We start from the raw sequence: 24,559 nt of genomic DNA on the forward strand, positions 1-24,559 counted from the left end.
TATACTAGTCAGTCTTTGACGCCCATGTTCTCCTCGAACCTGACCCTAATAAGTTACTAATCGCAGAGCATTAACAGGGTAGCATTATTGAAATTATCCCTTTATTTTGAAAATAATTTGCTAAATCACTTTTTCAGTGATTTTTTCATAAATTCTTAAATTGCTTCTGGATCACCACAGTGAGATTAAATTGATTAAATTTTAAAAGAAAAAGGAACCACACTTAACTATTACGAAGTTCTTTTAAGATACAAGAGGAGAACTTGAAAATGTCGGCCTGACATTTTCAAGTTAGCATTCATTTTAATCTTAAACACTCTCAAGAATATCTTTTTTCTAATTTTTCTGGTTCTTATTTTTTATTTGCTATAGGTAAACAGGTCAATTAATGTTTAGCTGACATAGTTTTGAAATCCATGCAAAGAAAAACAAGACTTGCTTTTTTTGATAGATAATAATTAATTAATACATTGTGTTTAATTTTCTAGATGTACTGTATTTTACAATGAAATTTCAAAAGTTGTTGCAATGTTGAAATATCACTTTAAATTAGCATTACCATACTCACCCTGGACAAATAACCAACCATGGTCATTCTTCGTGTTGAAAGGTAGCAGTGGGATAATCTGACAGCAACAAGATCATGAATGGTAAAGATAACCAAGCCATTGAACGACTTCCAGTCACTAAGGGAACAAAGGTCGCTTATCATGTGACTTCATGAACCAATGAAAGCCCGTGTTTTGATGTGTGATGTCATTAGACAAACTGGCATGACGCGACATCGTTCACGTGGTTATTTATGATCGAGTGAAAATATTTTTTCCATTTCTCTGACTATTGTATTGTGTACACTTGCTTTGAGTTTTTGAACCAGGGTGTTCGTTGCAAAAGGCAAAAAATTGTTGTCTAATCGATCGGACGGACCAGAAAATAAACTCGCGTCGTTAGAATTTCACTTACGCCTTGTGAAGTTCCTTGAGAATGCTCACACTTAGAGTGTGGCGTATTGTTTTACGATAGTGTATGTTCTGTAGAAGCAACTTGAGCTACTAACGAAATTTTTTTCTTGTGTGACCGTTCATAACTGCCGCTCAACATCAAAGGTCTTATTGGTCGCAAATGTTCTTGTTTTTAGCTTTGACCGCTTTTTTGGGAATCTGCTGTGGGAATATAACATTAACTTTTCGAAACGTACTTTGTAAGGCGAAGTAGTATAGGAGTTGGAGGTATGAGATCATTTTTGCAAAAATGCTCTCATACCAACTCAACTCCATACTACTTTACATTTAATGGCTTCCAACTTTTGGTCTCATATTCTTGGAAATCTATATGTTTTATATTTCTGCGAATCTATGCCGTGGCGAGGCAGAATGGATCCAACGCAAAATTTATTTTGGAACTATATGTTATTTAAAATGCGTGACTATGATTGTGTTACTTCAGGCTGGTATTACTTGTAAGATGTAGACCGGCACTGCTGTGCCGTGACGTCATATAGACTGTGCTTGCGGTAATTGTATGTAGACCGGCACAGCAGTGCCGTGACGTCAGCAGCCAACTTTTTTAGATTTTATAATGTCCGTATGCATAACTTGTCACACCATTGCTGCGAATGTAGCGCTTATCATCGAAGCAAGATAATGACACTTTATTAAGCTCATAGCTTCCAAGTTGATGTAAGTTGCTTCTGATTGTTTTCATGGTGTGATGCATTTGTTCATTATTAAACAGTACGTTTTTATAATTTTCATGAGTGATGTTCTTCTTAATAATATTTTTCTTGATTCCCTTTGCTGTCTTTCCGCCTTTGTCATTGTCTTTCATATATGAATACATTTTTGATCTCAATCCGATGAATTCACGAATTGGAACTCCTGATACTTCGTCTTTGAATTTGCCTATAACTTTTTTATTCTCTTTGTTGAAATATGGACTGTCTTCTGGATAGTCACTGTTGTCGAATTTGTCTTTATCATTCCAAAAGTCTTGGTACACATCACTGGTTTCAATTTCATAGGTCAAGCTGTCTGTGTCTGTGAATAATAATTTCGCTTTGCTGCCGTATTTTTGTTTGATATAATTGTAGTGGAAATCATACATTAGTGTCTTACTAAGATCTAGGATACACATACCCACATATGCCGGCCTGTTTAGGGTTAGTGTTTCTTTGATTTTATGCACTGCCACTAGATTTTCATTAAAGATCTTGCTACTAACATATGTTGGTTTGGCAGCCATTTTTGACAGTTTGTTTTCATCAGTTACTAATCTGACATCTACTCGCTTTCTGATATTTTCCATTGTTTTCCCAAATACACTGTTATTCATAAGCTTGAAGAAGTCTTTCTCAAAAGCATTTTTGGCATTGGTTCTCTTCTGTGTGTTGAAATCAATGTATTCTTTCAACCATGGTGACTGATTGAACTTTAGACTCCGATGGATTTTGGTTATTTTCAAACCGAGATCAGTGTATAATTGCAGGTTTCTGTAATGAATGACATACTTTTCTTTGTTGCATAATGTGGGTATCAGTTTATGAACTAAGCCAGTTGACACTTTGAATTTATTAGCTATTTCTTGGCAATAATTAGAAAGCATATCTTTGTCGACTTTGACCTTTTCGGCTGCTAGCGGATAATCATTATGAAGGTCATGTAGTTCTTTGGGGTATTCTAAACCTTCATTGCTGTCTTCTTTCTACTTGGCTATGTCTACCTTATTAATCTGTTTTTCTGTCATCCATTTAAAACCACCATTTGGTAGGTATTGTGACATAGCCCAACCATACAGATTGTTAGCATCTAGATACATTATATACTTTGAGGGCGCCTTCTCATCATACGTTTTCATGTATCTATTATTAGCTTTGCCGTATCGATTTGCTATGTATGATGTACCACCACGCATGCCCTTTTCGATGAATTGAAACATATCAATGTCAGTCATAAGCTCCAATTTAATGTCAGTCATCTTTAACATAGCATCCCAGGAAAGCCCAGGACTGGTAAAATAATGACATGGGTCTAATTTGTAGTATTGCAGGCAGGTCTTTCGGAAGTTTTCAAATACATCCGCTAATAGAAGGATGTCAGACTTGAGATATAAGTCATGGTATTCACCCATATTTTCAAGAGAAAATGCATCCCATACAGTCTGAGCATGTTGATAATCTTTGTCAGTTATATGTTCATCATTCAAGATGCTGTAGAAGTCTTCTTTCGATGGCAGCTTTTCATTGAATTTTTCAAAACTGTCCATAAAGTCATATGGGTATACTCCCTTTTTGCTCATCAAATCAAGTTTTTCGTTTTTGAACGTTTGAGAGGTATATTTTAGATTGTCATAGTTTGGAGTTATGCAGGCTTTATTTATATTTTTACAATTTATGCACTCACCGCACGGAAAGCTGGTTTTATGCTGTATTATCTTGCCTTTATTATTAATATGTCGTTTTATGCACTTGCCAGGGTTACATGTATCGCATTTACCGCATTTAGTAATGTTCTTAACAAGATTTTCTAGACTGGAACTCATAAACTGGAAACTATCAATGAAGGTAAGATGATTGCCAAGCATGAAAGCCATGTATTTCTCCATGTTATTAGGAATTGCATTGATGTTCATTTGGCACTTTTCGCCTTTCTTATTCGTGTATGTATGCTTTTTCACTGTCTCACCAATTTCTTGCATTATAAAATGACTGTCATACCCACGGAGATTGTGAAACATGACTGGTATTTTCTCAGTTATTCGAAAGTTAAGATTGCAATCTTGGTGAGCTGATCCTCTGTATTTACCTGTGATATGGCAATGGTCTCTGACTCTCACATCATTTTCATTGTATTTTTTGTTGCAGATATGACATTCATTAGCTTTTTGAAATTCTTTTTCATCATCTTCAGTCATTCTCAATGGTTTATTGAAATGTTTTTTCATAATCTTCTTGCAGTATTTGACTTCATCCAGCATGGCTTCCATGAATTTGTAAACAGCTTTTTCACCTCTATAAATTTGTACTGGTTTTGTGTATTTATCATCATAACAACACACAACCTTATATCCATAACCACAGTCTGTGTGTCTCTGATAAGCCTCTGTGTATGATTTATCATCATTGGGTTGGCATCCATGTATTTTTTCAGTTATGGCTTCAAAATCTGCATATATTACAAATGGAACTGGTAGTTGTTTATGGAAATTATTGAATTTTAGTATGTTATCATCTTTTGTTGGCATTTTAATTGCTTGTGCTCCATTTAATTGGATACAGTTTTCTTTATGATTATTCAACACTCTTTCAGAAGTGAAATGCTGAAGACAATACATGCAAAAATGTTTTCTCTCTTTATGCTTTGTTATATCATACATGTATTTGTTGAAATCTTTGATTAATACATAATGCTTGTTTTCATTTTCTGTTATAAGAAGCAGATTCATGCAATCTTCATACTTTTCTTTTGATACATAAATGGGATATTTTTGTTTTTCTTCATAACCGAAAACATTGATGTTAATTTCATTCTGCTTTTCTATTTTGTTGTACTGTTTGGTAGTCACTGGAAATTCAATTCCTGGATAATTCAAATTTTCAATGAATGCGTTATCTGATTTTTTGATTCTCTGTGGGTATTTGTCTTGAGGATTAAGATGTCTGATGTGGCACCACCTGAAGCATTCATTATCCTTATTTTTAATGTTGATCAATCCTTTTGCACTGTGTTTGAGTTCATTTGGTAATTTGATGTAAGAAGATCCTTTCATTGGCTCGTATTTTACCACATTGATATAATGATTTTCAACAGATTGAATAGTCCAACCAGATCCCTCTGAAATCCAAACTGCAATCTTGTTTAGTATGACTTGTTTTGACAAAGATAAAGCTAGTTCAATTTGTGTGTCATTTGTTATTGTTTGGGGTTGACTGTTGAAATACGCTGTTTTCATAATTTTTTCTTCTCGCCCTAGTTGTTTTTCAAATGTGACCCTCAGTGTTTCAACAAACTTTAGACCTGTCATTGATTTTAATATTTTTTCAATATGGATGGCAGCAGCCTTTCTTGTGTTTTGCAGTTGCATGAGTGGGTCTTTGCTGTTTTTAATGTTGATTTCATAAGACTTTGTGAACCCTTTTAAAGCTTTGTTCGTTTCTTGTATTATAGTCCTTGGTGCTGGCACTGGTGGTTTGTGACTTTTTAGAACCCGTGCGGGTACTCGTGGCGCGGCCACAGGTTTTCTGGTTCTTGGTGCCGGTACTGGTACGACCTTTTGTTCGTAATCCTGAATCATTTGCCTTACAGTACGACGAGGAGTCGGTATTGGTCTGCGGCGACCAGGTGTTGTACCGTCGTTGGTAATTAATTTTTTTATAATATTTATTAATTCTTGTTTGCTTAGATTTTGAAGTGAACTTCGGTTCATAATATTTATCATATTATTTGCCATTATAATATATGTATAGGAAATAATTCTTTATATCCATTTAGGGTGCGTTTATAGTTCAACACATACTGTTGTATGTATTTAACTGTCAAAAGAGAAGTGATCATGAATAAATTAATTGCTGCTGTTTTCATGTTTGTCATAAATATAACCCGTATTATATGTGAACGAGTTTTTGAAATGTTTTTTTGTTTTGAGATGATTATGTTTTCCAGCAAGAGTGTAATTGTGATTATTGTTGCATATTTTACAATACCATTCCTTATGCAACATGTAATCGTTTTTATTTCGTCTTCTTTCTTCTTCAGTATAAAATCTTGGCCGGCCAACTGGTCTTTGATCTTCCATATTATATTACTATATATTTTTTATTTATGTGTTTTCGTAGTCAGGAAAGAATATTTTGGTTTGTTCGCTGGTTTCATCCAACAGACATTTTTTGCCTTTTTCGTCGTCAGTTACACCAGGAAAGAATATTATGGTTTGTTTGCTGATTTCTACAAGAAGTGCCCATGGATCGTCCTTTTTCCAATTTTTGATATCATCGATTCCTCTCATAATAGTTATTTTATGATGTGGTTTGATAAGTTTAAACAAACCTGATTTTTCTAAGTCAGTCAGGAAGCGATGTAATTTTACCAACAAAAATTTTTGTCTTTCTGTCAATTTCTTCATATAACATGACTATATATTTTTTATTTATGTATTATTTCCTGGCCATCTTCTTGGGATTTAAAATACGTTCGTATATTTTGAACTCATTCATCAACCATGACATATCCGCATTTATTTGATTGAATGCCTGCTTGATTACCCATCTTTCTTGAATTTTATCGTCCAAAATTTTGCAGTCCAAAAGACGTTTCAAATATGGTAAGTCTCTTGTACGAATTTCATGAACGCGTTTAGCATTCTAGCTTATTATGTCGCAAATTTCTTCCATTGCTAAACGTCTTAAGCATAATGATTTACAATCTCGGCACCTTTGAAGGCCATATATTTATACATTATACAGATTTTTCACTGTCTTGTGACGAAACAGATTCTTGCGAACTCTGCCAACTAGAATCTGTTTCTTGACTTTCTTCCGAACATGACCAATCGGAATGTGATGAATGTGAATCTTGAGAGCTCTCATAATAAAAACCAAACTTTTCTTCATTTTCAAACTTGTCCATATAATATAAGTATATATTTTTATTTTTTTATAAGGATTTATACGCGTTTGTTTAACCACAATTCATATGTTTTCAATGTCTTTCAATGGTATCCAACTGTTGAATTCATCACTGTATCCCTTCCATTTTACCAAAGCTTGTTTCTTCTTATAGTCCCTCCGAATTACTTTATCAATACGAAAAATATCCTGTTTAGCTTTCAATAATTCAGGTTCATAAAAACTGCCTTGTATCTCTTCACCTCTGAGATCTTTTAGTTTGTATGTTATTGGATTAGTGTATTGGATCTTATCAACTGTAAACACTTCTTCTGTCCAATTTGGTGTATATCCTTTATCGAACACATTTCGTTTATACTTGGATGTTCGATCCTTGTCACCAACCTTAAATTTAGGTTTCTGTTTTAATGTTTCTATATCACCATATAAATTAAAGTAAACAGTTCCTTCATTCCTCTTGTCAGATGCTTCAACAGGTGTCATCTTTATGCTTGAATGTTTGGTATTATTATACTATTTCACTAGTTTGGGTAGCATATCGAGATACATTGTATTACCTTGAACAGTGAACTGTTTCCACATTTTGGATTTAATTGTTCTATTCCACCTTTCAACCACTGAGGATTTCTCCTCATTTTCAGTGGAGTACATATGTATCCCATTTTTCTCTAATAAGTCTTTCAAGTGTTTGTTATAGAACTCTTTACCCTTATCAACCCATAAATACTGTGGTTTTCTACCTTCCTTGAATATTGTTTTAAATGCTTCAGTGACAGATTCACCTTTCTTATCCTTTAATGGTACAATCCAACCGTATTTGCTGAAAACATCAATAACCATAAGAAGATACCGATAACCTTTATTCCATTTGCTAAACTGTTGCATTTCAACTAGATCACTTGCCCATATTTCATCGATATGATTTACGATTACACGCCGCCGAGTAAAGTTGCGTCTTATGGATGCATGTAATTCATCTGCTAATTTTTCTTGCCAGTTACCCGACGGCTTTTTCCGTTTTTTGAAACTCCTAGACCTAGTTTCTGCTTTGTATTGATAACATTTCTTGCCAACCAATGCCCCCATTGTCTTTCATTATACGGTACGTTGTCTAAAGCTTGAACCATTTTCCTATCTGCTTTGTTTTTACATTTCCTGTCATCCTTGCAGACGGAATAATCAACATCGTGTTGCATTGCTATTGCATCAGTTTTTCCAGTGGGCATATCATATATTTCCAATATTTGACCAGTTTTTGGGTCATACTTCAGTTGATTTTCCAAATCATTATAAGGTCCTGTGTATTTATGACCGGGTAGTGTCCATCCGCTTTTTGGTTTTGGTAATTTACCAATAGCTTTGTGAATGTCAACAGCACCGCCATCAAGATCTTTTCTGTTTGTTGTGTATTTTTTATTCGGTCTTATTTTCGTCGACAATTGATCGAGAGCTTCAGATCCAACTTTATGTATGAGAGGATTCATTTTTCTCAAACCATAATCAATTGCTTTTTTCTGCAATTTTGGGTCTCTCATCAATTCGGAACCATAATATCTACCCATTTCAACGGCTTTTTTGCCAAGATAAGGTACTCCTTTAGTTAAAAATAGTTCTGTTCCAGTATTAGCAATATCACTGAATAAGCCCGCTCCCAACGGGCTATTCAGTTTCCCTGTTTTTTAACAAATTTGGTCTTGGTAATACCACATTCAGCACAAGTGCAAAAGAACATTAGTCTACCATTTTTGGCTGTTTTGTAACCTGAAGGTTCAACACATTCAGTCACCTTTTTCTGTTTTACACAATATGATTTCATAATATATATAAGTTAGATATTTCTAAAATAATATTCAATAAATCTCTCATTTTTCATTGTATCATTTATGTTGAATACTTGTAATAAATCATAATACGAATTACCCTTATTCACTTCATTCAGAAAGTATAAACAGAAATACCCACAAGTTGTTGTTTGTATGTTTTGTATCTGATTGTTTTGATGTAACAAAGTCAGATTTTTCTTTTTGGCATGATTTACAATCTCTTGAAATGGGGGCATACCAAAACTATCGAAATAATTTATCACATTATCCTTAACATAAGTGGCTACCCAGTGAGATCCTGACATATAAGCTGGTTCAAGATTGTAGATGAATAACGCCTGTTTATGGTTATGTGAAACATTTTCATCTCTCGACAGTACATCATTGATCGGTATGTTCAAATATTTGCACCATTTCATTACATCGTGGTTGGATATAGGTATGTTTTTGTGAAATTTTGGTTTCACAATATGTCTCCTATGATTGGGATTGAATTGAATGGACTGTTTTTCCCCAATATTAACCCTTTTCCCGCCTTTTTTTGGTTGAGGATGTTTTTTTTTTTTACCATTACCAGTCACATATGGTGGATAACTATAAAATGGAGGGGGGGCTCCAATTCTAGGTGCTCCTTGACCATGTAACCAGATTCCAGGTGATCCAATTCTAGATGCTCCTTTTCCAGTCATCTTTTTCACAAGATCCAAAGCCAAAGGAATTCCAATGCTAGCTAGCAAAGTGCCTAAAAATCCACCTGATTGTGTTTTGGTCGGTCTTATATGCACACCAGAACCTGTTTGAGCTGCATTGATGATGTCTCTTTGCTGTTTTGTAGTGAACATGTTCAGATATGGCATTATTTTGATGATTGCCTCAAAAGGTATCATCATGGGTAATGGTAAAGCACCGCCTTTTTGACCGGATCCAATCAATTTTTTAGCACCGGCTTCTGCTAAACCACCAAGAGCACTCAACCCAAGGGTTTTACCAATAGCTGGAAGAGCTCTCATACCAAGTGACAATACGGTACTCAAAAGACTTCCGCCTACTCGTTTCCTGATATTTGTTTTGGCTAACTTGATGTCCATTCCTTTGTGTGATGCACGATTTTTTTGCAATCTTTTTTTCACTGTTGCTGGAACATAAAGAGTGTCATTCCCATTAAGAGAATCATTTGCCAGTCTTAGAACGATCGTTTCCCTTTTATGGAAAGCATTACTCAGATTCTTTTTTTGATTATCTGAAAGTCTTACGTTGATTTCATGAAGTTCAGTCATATAATATATGTTATATAATTCCAGTTACAAACAGGGGCTGTAAAATCACACTATAACCAATTCGTTTCCGACTTTGTCGATCACAACTTCTTTTTCATAAAAAAAACTATTGCATGTACACTGAAAGGACTATTGCCAGCACTAGCAGCATTGAGTGTATACCTAAACATCAACTGTTTGGGATCTCTTGTTACTTGCTCCGCCTTACATGACAAGTCGAAAAATATCAGAGGATAAAGAGAATTGTAATTCGCTAGGTTGAGTTGTGTGCCAGTGTTGTAATCATTTTTTCTCATCGCATAAGACATCAAATCGTTGAAGATTCTGACTTTGCTTTCAGAATCATATGCAGTTACGGGATAAAAGACACCATTTCCATATTCTAATCTGCATGTTCTCAAATAACTGCCATTTCCGCGATCGGCATTTATGTTAAAAGTGTCATTCCTCGTTTTGGCTCGTTGTAGGTATACGAAAACTGATTTGACATTCTCAATACTAGCAGAAATCTGAAAGTCTGCACTATCATTTCTAGGGCTTGACATTTGATACATTTCTCTGAGATACGTCCATTTGTCTTGTTTCATGAAAGAATCGACAAACTTGGAATACAGACTGTCTTTTGGCTTCAATCTTGGTACCCATAGCAGAAATCTATTAATGACGACCCTTCCATCATCAGCTGCGTTGAGTTTTTGAATCATTTCTGCATCATCCGTTAACCTCAAAGTAAATTCAAGCTGCATCGGTACCAACATCTTACTCTCCAACCCTTCGAAAAAACTGTAACGATTGAGAGGTATTATTCTATTGACATTTTTTGCTCCTCCCGTTCCATCATTATTGGCAGCTTGAGTAAGCAATCTTCTAGCCTCAAAGCCTGTATTTTGATTGGCATTGGTTATCTCATAACTTGTGTCCAAGTACCAAAGACTGTTCTTTGCTAATGAGCGACTAAAATCGTCACTATATTCCAGTAGGTTTTTAACAAAAACGACCTTGTGTAAATTGTCTGTGTCATATACAATTTTGCCGGCTGATTTTATCATGAGATGAGAAATCAATGAATGAGATCCATTGATAACCGATATTCTGTCGGCAGCCGCATATCCAGCTCCATCAGCCAATTTTTGCACCTGGAACTGAACCTCAAAATAAGCATTGTACCAATCGTAGAAACTCGATCGATCATTGATTGTGAATGTATATCCATTTTTCTGCTGGTGTTGACCATTGGCTGGGGCTCTAATTACATCATCAAGTTGAAAACGCACCAACTCATTTCTTTGTAAAAATTCATTTGCTCTAAAAGCCATTTATAATATTATATTATATAATTTTGCTGTCATGTTATTTATTTGAAGACTCTGCGCCTTCTTCCAGATCCTGATATCAATCTATTGAGGATCATATCAGTGCTTTCATCTTGCTGTTTAATGGGTGAGGATGGAACAATTGCCTTTTGTGTTGTAGCTCCTTTTCTCAAATTTGCTAATCTCTTCATAATTAAATCACCAGATTTTTCAGCAACTTTTTTACCAATTTTATCACCTGCATGGGAAACCCCTGATTCTAATGCCTTCTTTGCCATTGGCTTAGCAAATTTCTTGAAAACAGATGATGCCACACTCTTTAACGGTTTAAAAATATTATCAACGATAATTCCAGACCCTTTGTGTTGAAATACAAATTTACCAAGTTTTGGATGGTAAAACCTCTTAAATTCAGACGGTTTCATTATACTGTTATATTAGATACTTTTTAGAATTAGTGAAAAAGCCGTATCCGCTCCATTCAGATCCACTAATCTTCTTTTTCCATCGGTTATCCATATTCTGATCGATGAAATCGTGATTTTATTGATTGGGTTAAATGTGACTCCCCGCGGTGCATCGGTGAAGGAGTAACTTGGTTTTAGTACACTGGTTGAGAATGAATAAATGATGTCTGTTTCTTCACTGTCTACAAGCGATTCGTTAATTAAATCGCAATGAATATTGAGTGTCTGTGTGTTGACTGAGATTTGGCACTCTTGATCCAATATGCGTTCCACTTGCTAATATCTTTTTGTCAAAACCTATTGGGTCATTAAAATCACTTGCTCTTAAATCAAGTTGGTAATTTGCAGCTAATGTAACCGTAACTCTAAATGTTGTGTCATCAAATGCAAGATTGATCGAATACGTATCACCAGTTTTCGTTACATTCTTTATGTGTGTGTTGAAATCTGTGTAATTCCATACCCCAGCTGGAACGATAATGTTTTTAAAAGTTGAACCATTGTCTGAACTGTATTTGATCAATTGATTTTTGTATCCAGCATTGACATTGAACCAAGTGAATGACATGTTGATGACTCTGTTAAGACCAATAACATATTGCTTATTATTGTCCAGAGTTATAGGTCTGATGAAATTTGTTGTAAAATCTTCTGGTTTATTGTCCCCTTGATTTTTCACACTATAAGATGATAAAACTATCTCTCGTTCCATTATATAATAAAGCTACGTTAAATTTAAAAATATTGTTTGTATAATTTACCATATTGTGATTTGTTAATTGACGACATTTTTAATAATGTGTCCAATATAGAAACACCCATATTTCGCATGTCAATGCTTGTATTACCTGCCAATATCTCACCAATGATCAAATCCAATTTTTTTATGAGTTCCTTCGGTTTATTGAAAAATATCACATTACCACCTTTTTGTTTTTTCATACCAGAACCTTTCATTGTTTCCATTTTATTTTCATAATGATTTATGTATGCGTTTAAAGTAGCTCTTGCGTTGTCTATTCTTTTGTATTCCTGTTGTTTTATAGCTTCAGAAATTGAACCACTGTTGAATTGTTTACTTATAGAAGACTTATAACCTTTTAATTGATTTCTTTTGAATTTAGCATCATTGATGATCTTATTGAGATATTTTTTGTTTCTTCGTTTAGTCATTTCTTGTTGTTGCATTACCTTTTCAACAGAATCATAATTTTCAAGACCAAGTTCACCTAATATCTCATCATCCATGTCTTCATCATCTAATCCATAATCTATCTCCTCGTCTTCATCATATTCTGGTGGTAATTCTGGTTCTTCAGGAAAGTACTTAGGATCAACATAAATCTCTTTTTTTCCTTCAAGAATATCTTTTAAAGATTCTTCATATGTTGGCGGTTTTGGCACCAGTTGTTTTTCTTGCTGTGGTAAAACAGGTTGTTCAAATAGACCATCTAAACCCATGTCCTCAACTTCATCCTCTATATCGACGCCGTAATCAGGAACTTCTCCTTTCTTCAGTGGTCGTTTTTTCCTTAGCAACCTTAAAACCTGATTACTATCAATAACATCATCTAATTTACTTGTAATTGGTTTAAATACTTTTGAAAATCCCTGTTGACTGGTCTGCTGATCAATATCATGCTTTTTAATTGCATTACGGACATAATTGATCTTATCCCCTAATTCAGATTTACTCTTTGCGAGTTCTTTCCACTTAAGTAAACTCATTTATTGTTATATTGTTACATTACATAAAAATGGAAATTCATATATAAAAAATAGCATTCAACACCGTGTTATACACCGTGTTATACACCATGTTATTGAAACAGTATACCCATATAATATAAATGAAAATACTAAATTATGACACCAAAGATGATCATGTCACAAAATTCAAACGAAAGCATAAATCCATGCCTAAAGAATGCTTCCGCATGCTAATTTGCGGACCTTCTGTTTCGGGAAAAACCAATACACTGATTCATATGATTTACGAATTGTTGTACTTTGATAAAATATACCGTTATGCGAAAAACTTGGAGCAGTCAAAGCATCGGAATCTCATGAAAGAGTTCGAACCATGGAGTGAAGAAGCTGGTTATGATATTATTGAAGCAAGCAATGATAAAATAATTCCTGTTAAGGATCTCAATGGTGGCAATCAAAAAATTGTGATATTCGACGATTTTGTATGTGATAGAAACCAAGGCCCCTTAGTAGACTATTATATACAGGGGAGTCATAAAAACTGCTGTGTCATATATTTGAGTAAAATATACTATAAAAAACCAAAAGATATAAGATTAAAAAGCTCACATTTTTACATTTATGATTTTCCGAGTACTAATGAAAAAAGTCTCATATGTCGTGAAAACAATGTGTCAAAACAATTATACGAAAAAGCAACTAGAGACCCTTTTAGTTTTATATATATTGACAAACCTAAGAAACAAGTAAAGAAGAATTTTGATGAAACAATATAAATGAATTGTGTAACTCAATTATATATGAGTTACTCAAATGGTAAATTACCTGAAGACACATTTTCACATGAAAAAGTTATTGAAATAGTAAAAGGGTTACCAGGTGTTGGTTTTAAACTAACAGATGACGGTGATTATGATATGCAGAATAAAAAACTGAGAAATTTGGCTTTACCACAGACAAATACTGACGCTAGTACAAAGAGTTATGTCGATTCGGAAGTTTCTAAGACATTAAAATTGGACGGAAGCAATGCAATGACTGGAGCCCTTAATATGGATAATCGACGTGTCGAAAATATTGCTCCTGCTAGACATGGCCATAGTGACGCTGTCAGTAGTTTACATATGCATATCTTTTATTTTTATTTAAATACAAATGATGGAAAGATAGAAGCCCGAAATCCGATTGACATGAAAAATCAAAGAATCTTAGGAGTAAAAGATCCGATATTACATTCAGACGCTACCAATAAATTTTACGTTGACAACTTTATGACTCAAAAAGCGGAAAAATCAGATTTGAACAATTATTTGAAAAGAGACGGTTCAGTTTCTGTTACTGGCGATTTTGACTTTGGAAATCACAAAATAACAAATGTCGCAAATCCAACACTAAATCAAAATGACGCTATGAGTTACAAATTTTTTACAGACAATTATATGGAAGTCAACGCTGCTGGAGATCTTAATTGCAAAGACAGCAGAGTTTTCAATGTTGGAAGTTACACTAATGACGACCAACTCATGAATGGAATAACCGCCAACAGTAGATATATCAGAAAAGATCAAGGTGATATCAATCTCAGCGGATTGAGACTTTACAACGTGGGATCTTACACCAATAATGATCAACTCATCAATGGATTAACAACCGAAATCAGATACCTTCGAAAAGACGGCTCTGAAATAAATATGAATAACAAAAGAGTCATCAATGTAGCCAACCCAATAGGAAACACTGACGCTGTTAATAAGCAATACCTTGAATCACATACCGGAGACATGTCTGATTACTTAAAAAGGGATGGTAGTATTTAAGTCACTGGCGATTTTGATTTTGGAGACAATAAAATAACACATGTCAAAACAGGCACAAGTTCTCAAGATGCTGTCAATTACAGTCAATTGATCAGCAAAACAGCTGAATATTTGCATCTCACGGGAGCAATCATGCAGGGAGATATTCCATTCTCGGTATTAGAGATGAGAATCGAGATAATGCAGTCGTTAGTCGTAAATTTGTAAAAGATGAACTTAATAAAAAACTGAATACAAATCAAGTCGTTTTAATAAACGGCAGTAATACAATGACGGGAAATCTAAATATGAACAATCAACGATTAACAAATCTCGGAAGAGCCACACATAATCAAGATGCCGTAACTTTGAAGCAAATAAATGATGCTTTTTCAACTATAAGTACCCAAAATAATCAATATACAGACCAAAAAATAGCGGAGAGTCTTATTAGTACACATCAAAACCACAAAAATGTGCTAGGGTATGCTATGGACGATGGAGAATTCACTGAAGATTTTGGAATACAGGACGTGAATTTAATCACCTATAATGACTCACCCCATAAAACCAACAAAAAAGCATTCTCTTTGAAGGTTCAAAAAACAAATGATAGTTCTAGTCTGTTCAAAGGAAGGTTTGATTTCAATTTGTTTAAGTTGATACGTGACAATATGAGTGATGATTACACTGTTTGTATTGAAGTGTATTTCGAAAAAGATGGTAGATATGATGCAGAATTTGATTCTTTTAATATAACATTTGAAAAACTGAATATGAATATTGATAAATCATACACAATAAAAATCAATACCGATTATAAATATTATCGAAGTATATTGAATCTTTCTCCAGACGGCATATCTCCATCAATTCAAAGAAGGTTATATGTTAATGTTCAGAGTAGTCTTGACAACCTTAGTCCTAGTCTATTACCTTTACATGTTCTGATTTATGGAATCAAAGATGAAGCAAAAAACAATCTCGATTTTACCATATATGATTATGAAAAAGCTTTTGAAGTTGCTAACAATAAATTTCAACTACATGTACCAATCGATATGAATGACAACAAAATAACAGGTTTAGCTACTGCAACACAAGACACAGATGCTATAAGCAGATTGTACATCAAAAACTTCTCATATAATTCCATTATCGTAGGAATGAGTACAAGAGCAGCCGGTACAACTAATCAATGCTTATTAACTGCGATTTCTGGTGTTTCACATGCATATCCGAGCATGTATATCACAAAAATAACATTGGTTGCTGACAAAAGACGACCAAGATCCAGCAATCATAAAATAACATTCACGCCAACAGGACAACTATCAGCCAATTATCCCTTGGATTTTTCGAGATCAAGAATGATTTCTGTCAATATCAACAGATCATTTAATCAATATATTTTACAACTGAGTTTTAGCGATGTAAATCAAAATCCAAGATCATTCGGATTCTCGATTGAATTTAAAACAATCATTTAATGTGTTTTTATTATATACATGGCATTATACGTTGAAAATTCATATGGTACTTATCTTCTTGATGACAATGGTGACAAAATCGAATACACTATTGACTATCACTCTGACGAATATATCATAGACGAAGCTCAACTTCTAATAAATGATGATGGACATGCAGAAACTGACAGAAACATCGTAGCCAAACCAGCTGTCAATGACAATCATGTAGTGGTTAAGTCACAGGTTCACGAACTATCTAAACCAGTTATTACAATATGGGCTGAAGAAAATGGTGCTTTAAATTTAGACCAATTGGAGTGGTCTTTTGGTAACGGGACTGAAAACTCTGTCAATTACGGTTACTGTTTGCCCACAAAAGGTGCAATATTTGCTGGTTCTCTAACGGCAAGTTCTTCTGGTAGTCCTCCTGGTGAAATTAAAGTAAATTTAGTCGTTAATGGAATTGAGAAAAGTGATTATCAAATAACTAAGCCAAACAATGTTTTTTGTAATCATATCACATTTCAAGCACCATTGAGTCTCAATTCTGGAGATCGAATAAATTTCATATCTAAGACCAACAACTCATTGGTGACACATGCCTTGGTGATTTTATTGATTGAAATTGATGTATAATATAACATAAGTACATATGTACATCAATTTATTGCTTGAATATGTGACATACAATTTTGAAAAAACAAAGGAAAAACATCCAAACATTGACGATAAAATATTAAAATCAGCACTTGTTTATAGATACCTGCATTTTTATCATCTCGAAAGAGATATATCTATAAATGAGATTCTCGAACTCAATAATGGTGAAATATGTATTCTTGGATCAGGTAATGGCTGTCTAACATGGTTACTTGAAAAGATCTTAGGTTGGATTAATATATTAAATTCACATAGTGTATTACATGATGCTTCCGGGAGGTTTTATGTCCACCATAAGCTCGGTAGAGGTTACACTTATGCTATTTCAGAAAAATACACAACTAAACTGATTAAAAGATCCCCTTTTTGTGGTCAAGTCAGTGGTATACTATATTGTCTATGCAGACGATTAACAATCTAAACCATATATATGGCAGATCGAAAAAAGAGAATATTTAGCTGGAACCATATTTCAGACAAACTCTCAGAAGATCAGGTCGACGAACTAAAGAGCTATTATAAGGCATACCATAGAAAGTGTTGGGCTTACAAAAAGGCTGTTAAACGCTTCAAAAAATTCAAACTGTTAGGAAATACTGTTTCTATTTTAACCGGTACTGGCGGAATCATCAGTGCTGTTGTAACTGGCGGTATAGCCCTGGTAGCTATAAGCACAAGTGCTTTGTTAATCAAGTCTTACATGGATTTCCAATCACTGGATCTTAAAATACAAAATTGCACATACGCATACCAAAGTTATCAACATTTATTAATCAATAAAAGACATGTTGAGAAGCGGTGATTTTCAACCATCGTTTCACACAGAATTAAAAAATGTAGATGATTTTGTGACTGATTTATGCCCTGATGTTTCCAAATATCATGCGGCTTATGGTAAAAAATATTATGTAGACTGATTATATATGTTCGCTTTTGATAAGTATAGCGGAAACCTTGGCGTTTCACGTCAGTTGGATTTGGACAATGACCGGATTACACGGTTGAGTGGGGAAAAAAATTTTGAGCGAGTGATCCGCAACGCACCTAGGATCTATACTATGATGAAATATGATTTTCCATTATTTCACACATATCTTGAAAATGGATTAATGACCCCATTTGACATCGAATCGTACCTGAAAGAAATGGATGAGTTGATGGAATTATTTTATAAACAGATCAAAAAGTACAAAAAACGTTTATATGAGTATGAAAGACGGAAACGTATTAATAGAGGCATTTTATAAATAAATTAAAAAGTACAAAAAAAACATTTATATCAGTATGAAAGACAGAAATGTAGAAAAAGACATATGATTGTGTAACAGTTTATTCCTTAATTATCAAATCAATTTCAGCATGCGCTAGTAAATAAATATCATTCCAATACTTTCGGTACATTGTAATGGTTTTTCTAGATTTAGATGTCTTAACCTTTTCAAATGGAAGATTAAGCATTTTAAATATTTCTTTGATAATAAAATTAAGATTTATCATACGTTTTCTGTTTATATTAACATCTTGCACCACTTCCCCTATTGATTTAAAAATGCGCATTATTTTATCCATATTTTTTACAGATATCTGGAAATCGTTTTTAATAGCAATATTATTACCAATGTTTTTCACACGATATTTTCTTTGGTAAACACTTTTACGATGAAATCTATGCTTATTTGAGTGAAAATCAACAAATTCTATAAGTGGTTTATAGCCATTAACTGACCCACATTTTTTACAAACTAGCATATTGTTATCATTCACTATTTCTGGTTCATCACAACATTGTTCTGTTTTTTTAGTATGCTTTGATATCTGTTTATTGCAAAATGGACAGACTACTTCTTCCATATTGACAAGTTCTTTATGCAGTTCTTTGCAACTCATTATACTATTATATGAGATATTATTTTAGGTTTTTTAAAAACATATAGTTCCAAAATAAATTTTGCGTTGGATCCATTCTGCCTCGCCACGGCATAGATTCGCAGAAATATAAAACATATAGATTTCCAAGAATACGAGACCGAAAGTTGGAAGCCATTAAATGTAAAGTAGTATGGAGTTGGATTGGTATGAGAGCATTTTGCAAAAATGCTCTCGTACCACCAACTCCTATACTACTAGGCGAAGATTAATAATCAATTTTAAAAATGCCCTATCAAACACATAGGAGTTGCGGAATAAAAATATAAAGAAAATCCAACCACACACTCTGGGAGGCAGTGAAGAGAGACCCTGGGAACGAAGTTGCAACAGAGTTTGATTCCCCATGACATGTTTCACACTGAAAACACTTTTGCGATTTTGCGCATGGCATTAACTTCATCTAAGTTAATTATTGTATATTCCTGTTAAAATTACGGCCGTTCAAAAATTATAGCTGCACTTTCAATAATATTGTAACTTGCGATCAGGCCCATTTTTAGCTTCGCCCATATGTTCTCTTATGTCGTCGCTCGCTAAAATTTGGCCTGACCAAACGTCTCACAAGAATTCCGGACGGTCGGCCAATTTTGGTCGGCCAAACTCGCGATCTGATTGGCTGTTAAAACGCCGGAAGTTGAAACGTCATCGTGATTGCACGCAGCTCTTGCGAAGTCTTCGAGACTGATCCGCCACTGACGTACTAAGAAATTTGCCGCCCTTTTTTCTTACAATGACGTGGACGGTGCAACATGATTTCATTTGCATAAATGGAGATATGCCATTTGGGACATCTCATAGCTTCTACAGAATCGGCTTTGAATCTCTGGAAAGAGTGAAAGTAGCGATTCTGAGTTGAGTTGACTTAAAACTCGCATTCGAGAAACTAAAATGGCATGTTTCCAGAGAGACCAACTGTACAAAAATAAACGAAACTTTGTGAGTCGATCTTACTGTTCGCACTTCATCAAAAAAAAAAAAAAACCGTTTTACTTATCATGACGTTACTGCGCGCAATCCTAGAAATACACTACAACTGAAGATCATCCGAAAAAGTCACCAAGGAAACCTTTATTTCCCACAGGATTATGAACATTGAAGGGTTGTGAGACGAGACCTCCGGCTTATCGTCCTTATCCGAGAAGACTAGAGAGTCTAATCATTTGCAGATGCAATTACAAAGGCAGCACTTTCTCCTCAGTTATTTAAAGACCCTGAGTGTTGGTCCGGCTGGAGTTGAACTCACGACCTCCCGCGTGACAGCCCGGTGCTCAACCAACTGAGCAACCGGTGTGGTGCGGTGCGGTGTGATACAGTGCGGTGCGGTGCGTGCGGTGCGGTGCGGTGCGGTGCGGTGCGGTGCGGTGCGGTGCGGTGCTTAAATCTGATTGGCCGATGAAGGACATGTCGATCAATCCAAAAAAGTGGGCGGAAAGATTTTCTAAGTGGAATTTGGGCAGGATCTATTTTTCGTTTTGCCAACTCCACAGTAGCTACACGCGAACCTAAAATAGACCCTGATCGCTGTTTATTATTGCAAAACACGTTGGCATCTTCATCGTTGTCCTAAATACAAAGTGTGCAAGGGTTTTCCTTACATTTCTATTGTTATTGTGTTATTGTTAACTTAGATAAGTTGAGTTGCAGTACTTTGCAACAAAAAAAAAACAAGCAAAAAACTACAACTACTATTTAGTTAAAACAGATACACATGTACTTTTTTTTAAGGCAAAGAAAAACAAGAATTGATTTTTTGGTCATAGTAGCACTTAAATGTGCTGTATTTGTAATTTCCAGATGTGATAGATAACAATTGATTAACACATTGAATTTAATTTCCTAGGTGTACTATAATAATATTAAATTACAATTAAATTACAATTACAATTAAACTTCAAGATTTATTGCAATGTTAAATTATCAGTTTTAAAGTAGCATTACCATACTCACCCTGAACAAATAACCAAACGTGATCAGTTTTCCTGTTAGAAGGTGGTGGTGGGATCATCTCACAGCAATAATATCCTGTATCATCTGTTTTAAGATCGTGGATAGTAAACATAAGCAACCTATTGATAATTGTTCCAGTTACTCGCCCAACATATGCTGCTGGGGTTGTAAATGAGCCTGGTCCATTCCTTGTAAGTAAAAATAGAACTTGACTAGAATTAAGCACACTTGGATCATCTGCTTTTGCGAGACCCCACAGAATGGTCTCAACATCCCCAGTGAAGCTCCAATTGAACTGCAAAGAAGAGCCAACAAATCCCCTTACAGCCTTTCCCTTATAAGGGGAAATGAACTCCACCCCACCTGAAAAAGAGATAAAGAGAAATCCCTAGATTGGACTACTGTATTTCGAATAAACCGTGTCTCTACTTTATAAGCTGGAGTTTTATCAGTCATTAATGATATTACTGGTATTCTTCGCGAAAGTTTATATCTTTGGACTCTGTTAAGACACCAGTCAAGAAAGTTCTAAGGAAAATTTACAAGAATAACAGCAATCTAACAGCAGGATACATGTACCGTTGATGTTGATAAGAAATTTATATTTTAAGTTTCACAATAATATTAATGGTAGGGGTAACGAAACCGAGTGGTGATCCAGTTACAGTTATTCACAGAACAGATCACATTGTCCCACAGAGTTTCTAAAGAAGTGTTACGAGATCAAAGTTGCAAACAGCCCGACAACAGCTAAAATTAATGATTCAATATAATTATTATTAAATTACTGATTGATTGATTGGTAACACAATACAGATAAATAGTTGCCAGCAAAAGAACAAAGTATCTTAATATAAGTTTATGTATATGTTGGAGTTAAAATTTGTCAAACTACATTGTAGTTTGTTGCTTTTGATTTTCCTTTGTTTCAGATAATGATAATATCTTTAAGATTAAGGAAAATAAAAAACAAACTAGTCTGAAAAAGCTTTTAGAAGCACGGAAAAATTCTAACTACAACATGTACTGCCTAAAAATCTCTGTATGTGCCGCACCCATAGATAAGCCCCACCCCAAACTTGGAAGCTCAACTTTTGAAACAAAAAATCAAGACAACAAACTTTGAAGTTCCAATGAAGTTCTAAAGAAACAAGGACATCAAGTACAGTTTCAAAACACTGACACAGTGGTTGTTGAGAACTGTCACATCAATCAAGGCTTTAGACAGTGAAATTTCTCTTGTCATACCTTTATCTTGTGAGTTTACTGTAGACAACTTAAGATGCTCTTTCAATTTCTACTTACAGCTGTATACTCAGAAAATGAATCAAATGCTGTCTTAAACCTGGGCTGGGTTTGAATAATTATTATGCTCATTCCACCACCATCTTCCATCACACCTATTATTATTTTCTTCTAAATTAACAGAGCAGTAGCTTTGCCATACACACTTCTCGTGAAGCATGTACTATGATCATAAAAATCATCATAATTTGTGAAAAATGCTTGAATGCAATCATTGTTAATGGCAAAACATGTACTTTAATACATGCACTGTATAATAAAAAACGACAAAGTAAATGATAACGTACAGTATATTTACGGAGGCCTGTCACAGTACACGTACTTGTTCATGTTTCTTGATTAAAAATGGATCATAATTTATGTGTCCCTCCATGGGATTTCAGGGAATAAAATGAACGCTCGCACATGGCACGTTCACATGAAAGAACAAAAGAACTTGCTCTTAACCCACTGACTCCTGGGTGTTCCCCATTGACGAATAAAATCGCCTGGCGTTAGACAGAGTAAAATACTCTGGTTTACTAAGAGTAAAATACTGAGTGTGGCTGTTCAGGGCCGCTTGGGAGTCAAAGGGTTAACACGATAGCTGCGTGCAAACTTCCTGCCTCATTACAGTGTTGCCATTGTTTTTGTTCACACAATAAGCCATTTTACAGTTTTTTTCTCAGCGACCTAGCCTATGAACGGCTGCGAGGCTGCCGGTGACCTTGTATTAAAGCCCCCACTGCTTTTATAATGTAAATTGTATTGTTATAATTCTAATTAGTCCATATTAACATTACAAAAGCAACAAGGTTTGTATCAAAACAGGGTCACCGGCAGCCTCGTTCCCATTCTTAGGCCAGGTAACCTACAATTGTAGCTACAACTGTAAAATGATCTCTTAAAACAAAGGATCGTGTCACGATCTTAGCATGCGCTTGCACGATATAACACGGTAACCATGTGTACTTATAGCACGCTGTCAAAAAAGGATTTAGGTTTCAGGTGTAAAGCTTGTAATAGTTTAGAACCAGCGTCGAATTGGGACAAGAAATGAAGGCTTATTAAAAAGCAACCAACACAATCACCAGAATGGTGGTAGACTTCCATAGACTGGACTGAAGTGGCGAAGGACAAAAGAACCATAATGACTGTTATTCCAATAAGGCCTTGCTAATTACATGTTGTTATGTTCGCTTTGTTCTTTTGTTTCACCGGCATTATTTTTTTCTGATCCGCTATAGGAAAGATATCGTTGACGTCACCTAGTGTTATTAATGTGCCAACCAGAGCCTCACTGGCTGTCGAAACGAACGATCTATTGTTCCTGTGGTAGCTGGCACATTTGAATAACAAAAGCAATGGTTGTAAATGGATAATTATCTTCCTAATAATTTTTATGAAAGACAAGCCCCGAAGTGCAATAAAAATGTCCTTTACTTCCCGTGCTTTTGGTGAGCACCTTGGCCAACATTCAGCCAGTTAAGAGGATACAAAATGAATGTGCTATTTACCTTCCCTCTCATCTAAGTTTAAATTTCGACTTAACTTCATTCGAACGAAGACTGAATTCAGGGCATCTTCAGGCAAGCGAATTGCTGTTCTCTTCTGTTTTCTTTCCCTCTCTTGTACTGCCATAGGCGGCTCAAGCTCGTGTTATGTGCGAGTCGTGACTATCAAAGCTTCACCCCAGCAACAACACTGCTCTAGACAATGGTTTTGATACTTATAAAAGCCTTCATAAACAAATAGGTTTCAGATTTGATTTAAATAAAGTCAATGAATTGGCACTTTTCACATCAAAAAAGAGGTAGTTCCAAAAAAATGCGGCGGAAACTGAGAACGGACGATCACCAAGAATTTTGAATACAGAGGGAACTTATAATTACATTATTTAGACAATAGCGGTTATTGTAGCAGGGACGGAGCAGGCCAGCAAGGTAAGAAGGTGCTAGTTCATAAAGGGCTTTGTAAACAATAGTCAAAATCTTAAAATGGACCCGGAAATCAACAGCTTCTGTTGTTTCGCGAGATAGATATACCCTCTAATTTTCTAATAATGTACTGGACGTAGAGTGCTGATGAAGAAATCTTTTAAATATATTAATGTGACCAGACACGGATAGGTTTGATTAAGCGAAACACCAAGATTACGTACAGCTGTGTAAGATGTAATGAGCGTATTTCCAACAGACACGTGATGGATGCTAAGTTTTTCAAGTTGACTCTTTGCGCCGACAATGAGAAATTATGTTTTAT

General features: G+C 34.9%; 1 protein-coding gene and 1 long non-coding RNA gene across 2 annotated transcripts in view; one reads left to right on the forward strand and one right to left on the reverse strand.

Annotated features, from left to right (window-relative positions):
- Positions 1 to 24,559, reverse strand: part of LOC138029135 (uncharacterized) — a 49,605-nt gene that overhangs the window by 21,131 nt on the left and 3,915 nt on the right. The window contains exon 2 of the mRNA XM_068876832.1: positions 21,014 to 21,376. Coding sequence (XP_068732933.1) covers positions 21,014 to 21,376 — 363 coding nt within the window. The remainder of the gene's footprint in view (positions 1 to 21,013; positions 21,377 to 24,559) is intronic.
- LOC138029257 (uncharacterized) lies at positions 1,630 to 5,247 on the forward strand. The gene is made up of 3 exons (XR_011127847.1): positions 1,630 to 1,679; positions 3,471 to 3,559; positions 5,163 to 5,247. It is a non-coding gene; the product is annotated as an uncharacterized lncRNA (long non-coding RNA).

Source organism: Montipora capricornis, chromosome 13 (genome assembly GCF_036669925.1).
Source record: "Montipora capricornis isolate CH-2021 chromosome 13, ASM3666992v2, whole genome shotgun sequence".
NCBI classification, from domain to species: domain Eukaryota; kingdom Metazoa; phylum Cnidaria; class Anthozoa; order Scleractinia; family Acroporidae; genus Montipora; species Montipora capricornis.